Source organism: Geotrypetes seraphini, chromosome 2 (genome assembly GCF_902459505.1).
Source record: "Geotrypetes seraphini chromosome 2, aGeoSer1.1, whole genome shotgun sequence".
Lineage (NCBI taxonomy): Eukaryota > Metazoa > Chordata > Amphibia > Gymnophiona > Dermophiidae > Geotrypetes > Geotrypetes seraphini.
Window position 1 is genome coordinate 232,811,056 of NC_047085.1, and position 14,690 is coordinate 232,825,745.

At 46.3% G+C, this 14,690-nt stretch overlaps 1 protein-coding gene across 5 annotated transcripts in view; it reads right to left on the reverse strand.

Annotated features, from left to right (window-relative positions):
* Positions 1 to 14,690, reverse strand: part of LOC117355978 (putative RNA-binding protein Luc7-like 2) — a 258,392-nt gene that overhangs the window by 176,537 nt on the left and 67,165 nt on the right. For all 5 annotated transcript variants that reach the window (XM_033935181.1, XM_033935182.1, XM_033935183.1 and 2 more), the window contains one exon: positions 9,143 to 9,241. In XM_033935181.1, the coding sequence (XP_033791072.1) occupies positions 9,143 to 9,241 (99 nt within the window). The remainder of the gene's footprint in view (positions 1 to 9,142; positions 9,242 to 14,690) is intronic.

Below are 14,690 nucleotides of genomic sequence, written 5' to 3' on the forward strand. Positions count from 1 at the left end.
TGCTGCACACGCTGCTTGAATCGCCATGTGTAGTCAGGCCCGCGGGAAGGGAAGGGGAGGCGGCAAAGGACTCAGGTCAGTTTAAGAGCCAGGTGTAGTTGAATCGCCATGTGTAGTCGGGACCGCGGGAAGGGAAAGGGGGGTAGAGAAAACGCTAATGCTGCTGCACAGGGAACTGGTGTGGGGGGTGGGAAATGGAGGGGGAGGGAATACTGCTTTGGACAGACAGACAGAGGGAGGAAGGGAGACAGAAAGAAAAGAAGAAAGACACAGGGGCAGGTGCACAGGGAACTGGTGTGGGGGGAGGGAAATGGAGGGGGAGGGAATGCTGCTTCGGACAGACAGAAAGAGGGAGGAAGGGAGACAGAAAGAAAAGAAGAAAGACACAGGGCAGGGAGATACACAGAAAGACAGACAGACAAAGGGGGCCAGGGACAGAGACAGACAGAGAGAAAGACAGCAGGAGTCGCATCAGGAGGGATGCGGGATGCGGCAGAGGGAACTTTTCCAATGGGTGCAACTGGGCGGCTGTCGGGACCTCTGATCAGGGGCAGAGCAAGGTAAGTGTATCATAGGGATAAGAAGGAGGAAGGGGGGGAAAAAGGAAGGGACGCCTACTGTTGGACAGGGGGAGAAGGAAAGAGGTGCTGATGGACAGGGGGGGTGAAGAAAAAGGAACGGAGGCCTAATTTTGGACAGAGGGAGAAGGAAAGAGGTGCTGCTGGACAGGAGGGGGTAAAACAAAGGGAAAAGGGCTGCTGCTGCATAAGGAGAGCAGTGAAGGGGTGGTGGTGGACACAGGGGAGGTAAAAGGAAGGGAGAATGGACAGGGGGGAGCAGGCAAGGGGTGGTGATGGACAGCCAAGGAAAAAGAAAAACGAAAGAAAGAAAGCGGCTAAGGAGGGAGAGAGAAAGAAATAAATAAAGACAGATACACATATATTCTAGCACCCGCTAATGTAACGGGCTATAAGACTAGTCTTATATATATATATATATATATATAAGACTAGTCTTATAGCCCGTTACATTAGCGGGTGCTAGAATATATGTGTATGTGTATCTGTCTTTATTTATTTCTTTCTCTCTCTCTCCTTAGCCGCTTTCTTTCTTTCGTTTTTCTTTTTCCTTGGCTGTCCATCACCACCCCTTGCCTGCTCCCCCCTGTCCATTCTCCCTTCCTTTTACCTCCCCTGTGTCCACCATATATATATATATATATGACACAAAGAGTTCCACCAGAAACTGTAGTTAAGTCCACTCCAATTTTTCCAATTAAACGTAATTTGCTGAATGGCTACTCCTGTCATAATAAGTAATAACTTATTATTTTTTGCAGAAATTTGACTTTTCTTCCTCATTGACATTCCAAATAATCTATCTATAATAATAAAACGCTACACGCACATGTGCATTCTCGCCGCGTGTTCCCTGATCCCTGATCTGTCGGGATGTGGCGGCAAGAGTGTGCATGCGCTAGATGGCGCAGAGGGGCTGGGATTTAGGGGAAGGAGAGCAGGGCTGGGATTCGGCCGGCTCCAGCCAGGCAAGACCCCCCTTCCCCGCTGCACCCAGGCCCCAGCAGTCCCTGCCGGCAGAGAAGGAAAGACAGCTCGACGGCGGGTTGGCGTGACAGTGGCATGGGCTGCGCCCACCTAGCACTGCAGAGCAGCCCAGACCAAGGTGGCTGACCATTGGCTGGGGCGACGGCGCTCAGAAGCCCCGGCTGGGAGCGCGAGACTGGTAGGTGGGCAGGCGCTGTGTCAGGCAAGGCAATGTGATGCGATCTAATCCCGTTGCTCTCTCTGCTGCCGTCCTTTCAGAGCCTCAATCTTCACCAGCAGCAAGCAGCGTGACTGATACATGCTTCTCACGCCAGCCCTACATTCTTCCTTCTAACACATTCTGCCTCTGCAGAAACAGGAAGTTGCATCGGAAGGAAGGCTGTGGGGCTGGGGTGAGCAGTGTGTATCAGACCCGCTGCTCACTGCCAATGAAGATCGGTCCTTTAAACGAATGTGGAAGGAGAGGTTTGGAGAGCTTATAGTTGGCAGGGCGTGCCAACTATAAACTCCACTGGCTACCTCATAGATGTGCTGCTATGCCACTGCCATGCAGGTCTTTATTTGCCATAATTTAGATATGGAAATAAAAAAAAAACATTTACTCAAGTAAAGAGTGATTTACCTAAGTCAACTGAGTTGACTGAGAATTGTCCTCCTCGGGGCAGCCAAGTACACATGAGGAACAATTTCTGAACTTGGCACATCAAGGCAGGCACTTCTGGTGCATTCTGAATGCCAATTCAATCTATAATAATAAAACGCTATGCGCGCATGCGCACTCTCGCCGTGTGTTCCCTGATCTGTCGGGATGTGGCGGCAAGAGTGCATATGCGCTAAATGGCGCGGAGTGAGGGGCCGGGACTTAGGGGAAGGAGAGCAGGCCCGGGATTCGGCCGGCCCCAGCCAGGTAAGACCCCCCCCCTTCCCGGCTGCATCCAGAAAAGAAAGACAGACAGGAGGAAAGGAGAGCGACAGAAAGAAAGATAGACAGGAAGAAAGAAAGGGGGCAGGGAGAGAGACAGAAAGAAAGAAAGAAAAAGAAAGAAAGAAATGCCTAAGTCTACACATTTATTCTAGCACCTGTTAATGTAACGGGCTAAAAAACTAGTATAGTATATTAGGATAAAGCCACAGGATTTTCCAACAAACAATTTATTTGGCCCCAAATCAATTTCCAAAAAGCCAAAATGAATGGACAATAGAATAACAAATGATCTAGAGTCCCTGCCAACATCTATTAGACTTAGAGCTATCTAATTTTTGTAATTCAAGTAAACATGGAATGGTTGTTTCTGGATTTCTCAAATGAAGCAATATATCATCTGCATAAGCAGAGACCTTGTATTCCCGTTCTGAATAAGGAATGCCTCATTGCTTTTGCCATCTGGAGACCTACTTCTGGCGTGGAAGACTGAGCCGAAATAAACTACTGCATGGCCTTAAGGACCAGGAATGTCCTGGGAGGTTTTAGTAGCCACTAAAGACTGTGTGTCAGATTGTAAAATATTAAGACTTTGTAAAGCCTTATGAACATAAGCAATGCCTCCGCTGGGTCAGACCTGAGGTCTATCGTGCCCAGCAGTCCGATCACGCGGCAGCCCAACAGGTCCAGGACCTGTGCAGTAATCCTCTATCTATACCCCTCTATCCCCTTTTCCAGCAGGAAATTGTCTAATCCTTTCTTGAACCCCAGTACCGTTCTCTGCCCTATTACGCCCTCTGGAAGTGCATTCCAGGTGTCCACCACACTTTGGGTGAAGAAAAACTTCCTAGCATTCATTTTGAATCTGTCCCCTTTCAACTTTTCTGAATGTCCTCTCGTTCTTTTATTTTCTGAAAGTTTGAAGAATCTGTCCCTCTCCACTCTCTATGCCCTTCATGATCTTGTAAGTCTCTATCATATCCCCTCTAAGTCTCCTCTTCTCCAGGGAAAAGAGTCCCAGTTTCTCCAATATCTCAGCGTATGAAAGGTTTTCCATACCTTTTATCAAACGTGTCGCTCTCCTCTGAACCCTCTCGAGTATTGCTATATCCTTCTTAAGGTACGGCGACCAATATTGGACGCAGTACTCCAGATGTGGACGCACCATCGCCTGATACAACGGCAGGATAACTTCTTTCGTTCTGGTTGTAATAACCTTCTTGATTATACCTAGCATTCTATTCGCTCTCTTAGCCGCCGCTGTGCACTTTGCCGTCGGCTTCATTGTCATGTCCACCATTACCCCCAAGTCCCTTTCTTGGGTACTCTCATTCAATAACATCCCTCCCATCGTATAGCTGTACCTCGGGTTTCTGCTTCCCACATATAGAACTTTACATTTCTCAACGTTGAACTTTATCTGCCATCTCATTGCCCGTTCCACCAGTTTGTTCAAGTCCCTTTGTAATTCTTCACAGTCCTCTTTAGTCCGAGCTCCATTAAATAGTTTGGTGTCATCTGCGAATTTTATTATCTCGCACTTCGTCCCTGTTTCTAGATCATTTATAAATAAATTAAATAGCAGCGGTCCAAGCACCGAGCCCTGCGGAACACCTCTCATGACACTCCTCCAGTCTGAGTAATGGCCCTTAACACCTACCCTCTGTTTCCTACCCGCCAACCAATTGCTGATCCATCTATGTACGTCTCCTTCCACCCCATGGTTCTTCAGTTTCCGAAGTAAGCGTTCATGGGGTACCTTGTCAAAGGCTTTTTGGAAATCTAGATATATGATGTCTAGGGGGTCTCCTCTATCCATCCGTCTGTTAATTTCTTCGAAGAAGTGCAATAAGTTCGTTAGGCACGATCTCCCCTTGCAGAATCCATGTTGGCTGGTTATCTGAAGTTTGTTTCTTTCAAAATGTTCATCGATGTTGTCTTTTTATCAGTGCTTCCGCCATTTTCCCCGGAACCGAGGTCAGACTCACCGGTCTGTAGTTTCTCGGGTCACCTCTTGATCCCTTTTTAAAGATGGGCGTAACATTGGCAATCTTCCAATCCTCCGGGATCTAGCCTGTTTTCAGGGATAGATTGCAAATTTGCTGAAGTAGTTCCGCTATTTCCTCCTTTAGTTCCTTCAGAATCCTTGGGTGGATTCCGTCCGGACCCGGGGATTTGTCAGTTTTTAATTTTTCTATCTGCCTGCGTACGTCTTCAAGGCTCACTTCCATGGATGTTAATTTTTCTGCTTGATCTCCATTGAATATTTGCTCAGGTTCCAGTATGTTGGATGTGTCTTCATTTGTAAATATAGATAAGAACAACATGTTAAGTCTTTCTGCCACTTCTTTCTCCTCCTTCACCACTCCCTTCCTGTCTCAGTCGTCCAGCGGTCCACCTCCTCCCTAGCCAGCTGCTTCCCTTTAACATATCTAAAGAAAGGTTTGAAATTTCGTGCTTCCCTGGCTAGCCTCTCTTCATATATATATATAAAAGTGGTCAGCTCCTTCCTATGTAACAGCCGAAGTGCTTTGGGATCATCTTGCTCCCCCACCAGGACCGCCCCCAAACCCAAATCCTGCAAATTCACATCGTCTGAGGACCCAGGTGAGAGAGAGAGAAATTGAGATTGATTGATTTGCACCTGCTAGGGGTTTCTCTCAGCTGTGGCTGCCACCCTGCATCGCTTAGGCCCCGACTGACTCTGCCCGGAACCCAGAGCCAGCAGTGGTCTGAGTAGAGACACCCCCTAAACTGCAGACAGTATGAGTAGGCTTAGAACCCTGGAGCACAAATGCCTTGTGTAACAAGAGCACAAATTCCATAGAAAAAGGCTTAGACAAAAGTTCAGACGGTTTTCCAAATGTGCCCGATGCTCCCTCCACCTCTGTCAACCTCAAACACGCTGAAAATCTAGCCACTGTCAGCGATCTCAACCGGAGAAGAGGCCTGTGAAAGTAAAGGAGCTACCGCAAGGAAAGGAGAACGCAAACGTGCTTCATTTGTGCGGGAAAATGATGAACCCTCTGGAGCCATGATGGAATTCTCAACAGTCCTGTCAGCACAGCTGGCCGACCAAATTCCCAACAGAGTTCGCCACTTCCCACAGCGCAAACATCACTTGACTACCTCAGCCACCATGAAAAGCGCCAAGAAGAATGAATGCGCAGCTAAAAATAACCAACAGCAATAAAACTTTTAAAGAAACACACACTTACGCGACAACTAAACAACTGTCCCTCTTATCGCCTCACTACTGTTCCTGAACAGATCGCCAGCTGGATTACCAACCTCCTAAATAAAACCCTAAATCAAGGCCACTTGCCAGAAACAATGGATAAAATAGCACTCACCCCTATACCGAAATCACCAAAGGCAGATCTCTCCTCAGCCTCAAACTATAGAACCATCGCAGGCATACCCATCCAGACAAAAATCATTGAGACCCACGTGTGCAAGCAGCTCACAACCTACATTGAACAACACTCATGCCTCCACCCATCCCAATTCGGATTCCGGCAACAGTACAGCACAGAACTTCTCCTCCTCACCTTGATCACAAAAACCAAACAACTACTCAGTAGAGGAAGTCAAGCAATACTCTTCCAATTTGACATCTCAGCAGCCTTTGATTCAGTAGACCACTACCTACTAATAACAAAACTGTCAGAAATTGGCATAACAGGCACAGTGCTAAGATGGTTCTCGGATTTCCTGAAAAACAGGGAATACATTGTCAAATTGAACGGAGAGATCTCCAACCCCTGGAAAGCCTTCTGTGGCGTGCCAAAGAACTCCCCACTCTCCCCCATCCTATTCAATCTCTTCATGAGCTCTCTCGGTAGCATCAAGTTTGAAGATGAGAGCAAATTATCCTACGCAGATGACATCTTTCTCCTTATTCTCATTACCAACAATCACTCGGACATCACCAACAAAGTCTCACATAATATTAAAAGAATCCAAATCTGGGCGACTATCAACAAACTAAAATTAAACACAACTAAAACCAAAATTCTATATTTCCACACCCCCTAATATACGGCACCAACAAGCATTACTCTTCGATCGGGCAAGATCTTCCCTGTAGAACAAGGGTAGGGAACTCCGGTCCTCGAGAGCTGTATTCCAGTCAGGTTTTCAGGATTTCTCCAATGAATATGCACTGAAAACAGTGCATGCAAATAGATCTCATGCATATTCATTGGGGAAATCCTGAAAACCTGACTGGAATACAGCTCTCAAGGACCGGAGTTCCCTACCCCTGCTGTAGAAGAATCCTCCAAAATCCTAGGTTGTATCCTGGACGCCACACTTACCATGGAACCACAAATCTCCAGTCTCCGAAATAAATCCCTCTATACCTTGAGACAACTAACATTAATCAGACCATATTTCACCAACACCATTTTGCCTTAGTTGTAAAGCTGATGATTCTTCCACAACTTAACTACTGCAACTCCATCTACATGGGAATCAAAACCACTCTGATTCACAAAATGCAACTCACCAAAACACCGCTGTCAGACTAATCTTCAACCTGAGAAAATATGACTCGATTACAGCCTTCATCAGGCAACTGCACTGGCTACCCATCCCGTCACAAATAACCTTCAAAACTTCATGCAGCATCATTCACCATATACTTTACAGAAACTCCGCGGCTCTCTCATCCAGCTCTTTTCCAAGGCATGGTCTACTTCCAACATTACCCTCAACAGAATACTTCTAAATCTCCCTTCCACAAAAAATCTGCAATACAAATGTATTTTCCACTCCATACTCATCTTTATAGGCGTAAAAACTTGGAATGACCTTACTGAAATGACCAGGACAGAACCTAACCACACCAAATTACGGAAGAAACTGAAAACTCATCTATTTGACACCTAATCACGTGTATCCTCTTCTCCTGTATCTTCCTACCCTCCACTGTCCTCCCTACCCTCTTTTAAACCCTTCCTCTGTAATGTCGCCAAGAGCTTGTATAGGTATGTGTGACACACAAATGGAATACATAAATAAATAAATAACCCCCGACAGCAATAAAACTTTTAAAGACATACACACACTTACGTGATCTCGGCTGCTGTCTGACGAATGCAGCAACTGTTAAAGCTGGTATTTGCAGCAGTTCAGGGAATGACAGCTCAGCAATGCCTTACCCAATTTTGGTTTCACTTTTTTATGGGGAGGGTGGGAAAGGGATCTAGGAGGGTCCCAGGTGTAGCCCCTAAAGCTGGCATCACTCAGCCAGACACCCCAAAACTCAACTGAAGTAAAAAAACAAAAAACAAACAGGAGTTAAGAGCTATTTCAATTGAAGAAGCCAGGAGGTAGTGAAATGGCATCCATCCTCCAGCTGAAGAGCATACTAATTGGCCAGGAGGAGTTCCATCCAAGAGAAGCACCTGCAAATCAAATCTCTATATCTCCACCTGCTGGTAGATGTGTGCTATCCCTCTAGTCTCTGGATTCACCTGCTACTGTTGCTAAGGAAAACACATTTACCGTTATCTTACGAGTCAATACGAGGAGTTTGCATCAAAAAAAATTTTCCTAACTAAATTCCCTTTGGACTGCTGAGATTCAATGATTAGAATTGAGACTTGGTGGTTATCACTTGTACCCACATGATTTAATAAGTTTTTGGTTAATTTTTTATCTGGGGTTCCCTCCCTCCTCCACCATTTGGCAGATCCAAAGATGGTGGAGATGAAGTTAAGATGGTGAAACAGCTGCTTTATGTAGCCTGATGTTTTACGAGAGCAACAGTGCCAAGAAAACATGCATTTGACGATGCAGATCTCCCATAAGGGTCATAGAAGACATATGTTGCTTCTGAGCAACAATGCCAAATATAATGTAAGAGAGTGAGTGAAGGAGTGAGAGTGTGTGAGAGAGAGAGAGAGAGACAGACAGACAGAGACAGACAGACAACAGACCCCAGGAAAGAATCAACCTGAGGGAAAGAGTTGGGAAAAAGAAAAAGGGAGAGAGATATTGGATCTGGAGTGGGAGGGAAAAAGATTACCAGTCCTTCAGTGAAGAGAAAGGGGATGGAATTTTCGTTTTGTCACCAAAGTTGCAAATCGATCATGTATGTTCCAAGTAGTCGAACCTTTACTATGGAACTTGGTTCCAGATTCTATCCATCTGACCTCTGATTTTTTGCCATTTCGGAAAAGTTTGAAAGCCTACTTTTTTAGACTTGCCTTTTCAAATTTGGTTACTTTGTAATCCTGTTATTACTTGGGAGTTTGTATTTTAAGGCACATGTGTAAATTGTTTATTGTATGCTGTTATTTTAATCTGCTATGTTCTGTTTTATTATGTATGTAATGTTTTGTTTTAATTATGTATGTATCATTGTTATCCGCATAGATGGTTGATATGCAGGCTACAAATGTTTTAAATAAAGTGGTTTACACATTATATACAGAGCAAAGGAGAATTAAGTGATTTGCCCAGAGTTGCAAGGAGCTACAGTAAGAAAGAAATAAAATTATTTTAATTTGCGATTAATTCGGTCATGCAATTAATCACAAACAACATTTTTAATCCAAATGTGGCCCTAGTTATTTTTTAAATTAAAAAAAATTGTTTCAGGATTATTTGCCACAGGTCACAAATTTATTATGAAAATACTACTTACATCAAGCTCAAAGAAATAGTCCTGCTGCTTGGATGCAATTTCATAGTCTGCCCTCAGTGCAAGGTCATGAACTTTCAGGCATTCTCCCAGATCCATTCTCTGAAAATAAAGTGAACAAAATATCTTGTTGGGAAACAATGGATATTAAGATACAGTAAAAGGTATGTAGTATGGGAAAAGGTTGAGAAAGAAGAGTAGAAAAAGAAAGTATAGTTTTATCAGTAAATATATAAGCTAAACTACAGTAGATGCAACTGAATCTCTCTCTTATGTTTTAATTGATCAGATACCCCCAGAGAATTGACTCCTAACACAATGTTTTTCAAAAGGAAAGAATGCATGTCATACAATACTACCTAAGCTTAGGATCCATCTCACACAATTCTGCAGCAGAAATTGCAATCATGCATTCCAGCCACAGAACTGCAGAAAGTCAGGACAAATTGAGAGGATAGCAGCTTATAGAGAAATTTCATTTTACCTGCTAATTTTCTTTCCTTAAGTCCTTCCAATGAAAATCTAGATACATGGATTTTGCCCTCCTATCAGAAATTGTAAAAGAGAAACTTTTGGGGCCCTGCTCTATATTGGGCAGACTGCAGATTTCAGTATTTCTTCAAACAAAGCAACTCTGGCATTTTTCTTAATTCCAGTCAGCAGTAGGAGGGCAGTGTCCTTTGGTCACCATGAAATCCTAACTTCCTGCACCTGAGAAATACATCAGAAGGAAAATTCTAACCAATATCTAGATCAATATGCCAACCTTACACCAATTTCACCTTGTGATCAGATCAATCTAGAAGCATGGTCTGCAATAAAAGCACCCTTGACACGGGCCTAAGCACACCTGCCACAAAGGCAGCATTCTCCCTGGCCTATATATTTAATCTGTAATGCTTTGTGAAAGAGTGCTTTTAAAATCAGAAAGCTCGAACACAAGTCAAACTTAAAAAGGAAAAAACTTAATGCTCCAATTGTAGAACACTGTATAGAGTTTGATCATGCATTTGAAGAATTCAGATGTTTCTGCACAGATTTGGAACCTCAAAATTGCCGTGGTGGAGACTGTCAGAAAAGGCTATTACAACGGGAAGCCCGCTGGATTTTCAGACTTCAAACAGTGAAACCCATGGATTTAAACAGTTTTATAGAATGGATTGCTTTTCTATAATAAAATAAAGTACAATAACTGCTTTTTTACAATAAAATAATATAAATTTAAACAATTCATATCAGCTCAAGGGTTAGCAGTGATGTCATCAAGGAAGAGTATTGATATGCACATGCTCGGTATCTGTAATTGATTCAGTACCATCTTTGAATTAAACTGCAAAAGCAGAATAGCTGTTCATAGTAAGTACACGTCTTTGGTATAATTTTAACAACTTGATTTCTACCAGTTTCAAGTTTCTAATAATACTTTTTTGGCTCCCAGTATTCAAAGATCCCTGAAGAAGCCGATAAAACTCGGTGAAAAGGCTCCCGTCAGGCTAAGGGTTACTGGCTGCTTTAAAGATAAGTGCGTGTGTTTTATCATTTGGGCTAAGGATTACTGGCTACTTTAAAGATAAGTGCAGGTGTTTTATCACTTATGAGTTTAATGCAACACAACAGCACTGACACTCCGAGAGGTTTTGGATCGATTAAAGAAAGCTTGACCTGCCATTAACACCGATTGTCATTATTGACATTAATCGGTGCAGGCGTCTGAGATCCTTTCCTCTCTTATAGATAAGACCATGCAAGTTGGTTTATGAAACCCGAGTTTGTTGTTTTTCACTGTCCAAGAAGTGATCAAAGCATTTTCCTGGTTTTTGATGGCCTCTTTCCCTAATGGATCCCCGATATACCTGTATATTGTGAGTTTATAGGGAGTTCAACACTTTTTCTTTTCCTTATATTATAAATGAAAAATTATATATTAGCACGTGAACATTTTCCCAAAAGCACAGTTACTTACCGTAACAGGTGTTATCCAGGGACAGCAGGCAGATATTCTTAACACATGGGTGACGTCACCGACGGAGCCCTCGGTACGGACCTTTTAACTAGAAGTTTCTAGTTGGCCGCACCGCGCGTGCGCGAGTGCCTTCCCGCCCGACGGAGGAGTGCGTGGTCCCCAGTTAGGATAAGCCAGCTAAGAAGCCAACCCGGGGAGGTGGGTGGGACTTAAGAATATCTGCCTGCTGTCCCTGGATAACACCTGTTACGGTAAGTAACTGTGCTTTATCCCAGGACAAGCAGGCAGCATATTCTTAACACATGGGTGACCTCCAAGCTAACAAAGAGGGAGGAGGGATGGTTGGCCATTAGGAAAATAAATTCTGTAACACAGATTGGCCGAAGTGTCCATCCCGTCTGGAGAACGCATCCAGACAGTAGTGAGTAGTGAACGTGTGAACTGAGGACCAAGTGGCCGCCTTGCAGATTTCCTCGATGGGCGTGGAACGGAGGAAAGCTACAGAAGCAGCCATAGCTCGGACTCTGTGGGCCGTGACAGCTCCTTCCAGTGAGAGACCGGCCCGAGCATAACAGAAGGCAATACAGGCAGCAAGCCAATTTGAAAGTGTCCGTTTGGAGACAGGACGGCCCAAACGGTTGGGATCGAACGACAAAAAGAGCTGAGGGGATGTTCGGTGAGCTCTGGTACGATCAAGGTAGTAAGCAAGGGCACGCTTACAATCCAGCGTGTGCAACGCCTGTTCTCCAGGATGCGAGTGAGGCTTAGGGAAGAAGACGGGCAGCACAATGGACTGGTTGAGGTGAAAAGCTGAGACCACCTTGGGAAGGAATTTAGGGTGGGTACGCAGAACAACCTTGTCATGGTGAAAAACAGTGAACGGTGGGTCGGCAACCAGTGCATGCAGTTCGCTAACCCTCCTGGCAGAGGTGATGGCAATTAGGAAAAGCACCTTCCAGGTAAGAAGCCTGAATGAAGCTGTGGCAAGAGGCTCAAACGGAGGTTTCATGAGAGCAGAGAGAACCACATTCAGGTCCCAGACGACGGGAGGAGGCTTGAGAGGCGGTTTGATGTTGAAGAGCCCTCTCATAAATCTTGAAACCAGAGGATGAGCCGTGAGGGGTTTTCCGAGAATAGGCTCGTGAAACGCAGTGATGGCACTGAGGTGGACTCTGATGGAGGTGGTTTTGAGGCCAGCGTTGGACAGCGAGAGCAAATATTCCAAGACAGTTTCCACCGCCAAAGAGGTAGGTTCTCGATGATGCCGGAGACACCACGAGGAGAATCTGGTCCACTTCTGATGGTAACATTGGAGAGTGGCCGGTTTCCTGGAGGCGTCCAAAATGAGGCGGACCGGTTGAGATAGATTCCCCGGAGAGGTCAGCCCGAGAGAAACCAAGCTGTCAGGTGGAGGGAAGACAGGTTGGGATGCAGTAGAGACTGATTCTGCTGTGTAAGTAGAGTAGGAAACACAGGAAGAGGAATGGGCTCCCTGGAGCTGAGTTGAAGCAGAAGGGAGAACCAGTGTTGACGAGGCCACCGAGGGGCGATGAGGATCATGGTGGCATTGTCCTTGCGGAGTTTGGACAAGGTCCGCAACATCAAAGGAAGTGGAGGGAAGGCATAGAGGAACCGATCCCTCCAGTCGAGCAGGAATGCATCCGGAGCCAGACGGTGAGGAGAGAAGAGTCTGGAACAGAATTGGGGCAGCTGATGGTTGTGAGGTGCTGCAAAGAGGTCCACCTGCGGAGTGCCCCATCGAGCAAAGATGGAGAGTAGAGTCGGAGGGTCCAACGTCCACTCGTGAGGTTGAAGGATGCGGCTGAGATTGTCGGCCAGAGAGTTCTGTTCGCCCTGAATATAGACCGCCCTGAGAAAGAGATTGCGGTCCGTGGCCCAGGTCCAGATGCGCAGAGCCTCCAGACAAAGGGGGCGAGATCCGGTGCCGCCTTGCTTGTTTATGTAGTACATGGCGACTTGATTGTCTGTGCATAGGAGGAGGACTTGAGGACAGAGAAGATGTTGGAAAGCCTTGAGGGCGTAGAACATGGCTCTGAGTTCCAGGAAATTGATGTGATGACGACGCTCCTGTGGGGTCCAAAGTCCCTGGGTGCGTAGATCTCCCAGGTGAGCTCCCCACGCGTAGGGGGACGCATCTGTGGTGATGATCATAGAGTGGGGGGGCAGATGGAAAAGCAGACCCCTGGAAAGATTTGAGGAGTTCAACCACCATTGGAGAGATTGCTGAAGAGATGATGTCACAGAGATGGGATGAGAAAGAAGATCCGTAGTCTGTGACCACTGGTTGGCGAGCGTCCACTGAGGAGTACGAAGGTGGAGACGAGCCAGAGGAAGGACATGCACTGTCGAGGCCATGTGACCCAGGAGGACCATCATCTGTCGAGCAGGAATGGAGGGATGCATGAGTACCTGACGGCAGAGATGGAGCAGGGTCTGCTTGCGATCGGAGGGGAGAAAGGCCCTCATTAGCGTGGTGTCCAGAACTGCTCCAATGAATTGAAGTCGCTGGGTGGGAAGCAGATGCGACTTGGGGTAGTTGATCTCGAACCCCAGGAGGTGGAGGAGAGAGATGGTGTGATGAGTAGCCTGTAGCACAAGTGGAGACGTAGGTGCTTTCACCAACCAATCGTCCAAATAGGGGAACACCTGGAGGTTGTGAGACCTGAGGAAGGCCGCTACCACTATAAGGCACTTGGTGAAGACCCTGGGTGAGGAGGCGAGGCCGAACGGTAGCACCTTGTACTGATAGTGGTGGTGCAGTACCTGGAACCGCAGGTAGCGGCGCGAATTTTGATTGATGGAGATGTGAGTGTAGGCCTCTTTGAGGTCCAGGGAACATAGCCAGTCGTGTTGAGAAAGAAGAGGGTAGAGCGTGGCAAGGGAGAGCATTCTGAACTTCTCCTTGACCAGACACTTGTTGAGGTCCCTGAGATCGAGAATGGGACGGAGGTCTCCCGTCTTTTTGGGTACCAGGAAGTAGCGGGAGTAGAATCCCTGCCCCCTTTGATCTGGAGGTACTTCTTCGATGGCATTGAGAAGGAGGAGGGATTGAACCTCCCTCAGGAGGAGGGGGGTTTGAGATGAGTTTGAAGCAGACTCTACGGGAAGGTTGTCCGGAGGTAGAGTCTGGAAGTTGAGAGAGTAGCCGTGGCGGATGATGTTGAGGACCCACTGGTCCGACGTGATGACTTCCCAACGGCTTGAGAAAATGGTGAGACGACCCCCGATAGGCTGTGGAAGAGGTAGCGAGGGTGGATGACTGGCTATGCCCTGGAGAGAAGAGTCAAAAGGGCTGAGATTGTTTAGCAGGTTGAGGAGGCTTGGAGGGTTGAGTGGCCTGAGACCGAGCCTGGGCATGGTGCTGCTGTTGACGGGGTCGCCGAGATTGTTGGGGAGGCGGATTGAGTGGCCTGGCTGAGAACCTCCGCTGGTAAGATGATTGAGGCCGATAGGGTCGAGCAGGCGGAGCCTTCTTTTTCGGCTTGATCAGGGTGTCCCACCTGGTCTCATGGGCAGAGAGTTTCTGGGTGGTGGAATCCAGTGACTCTCCAAAAAGCTCATCCCCGA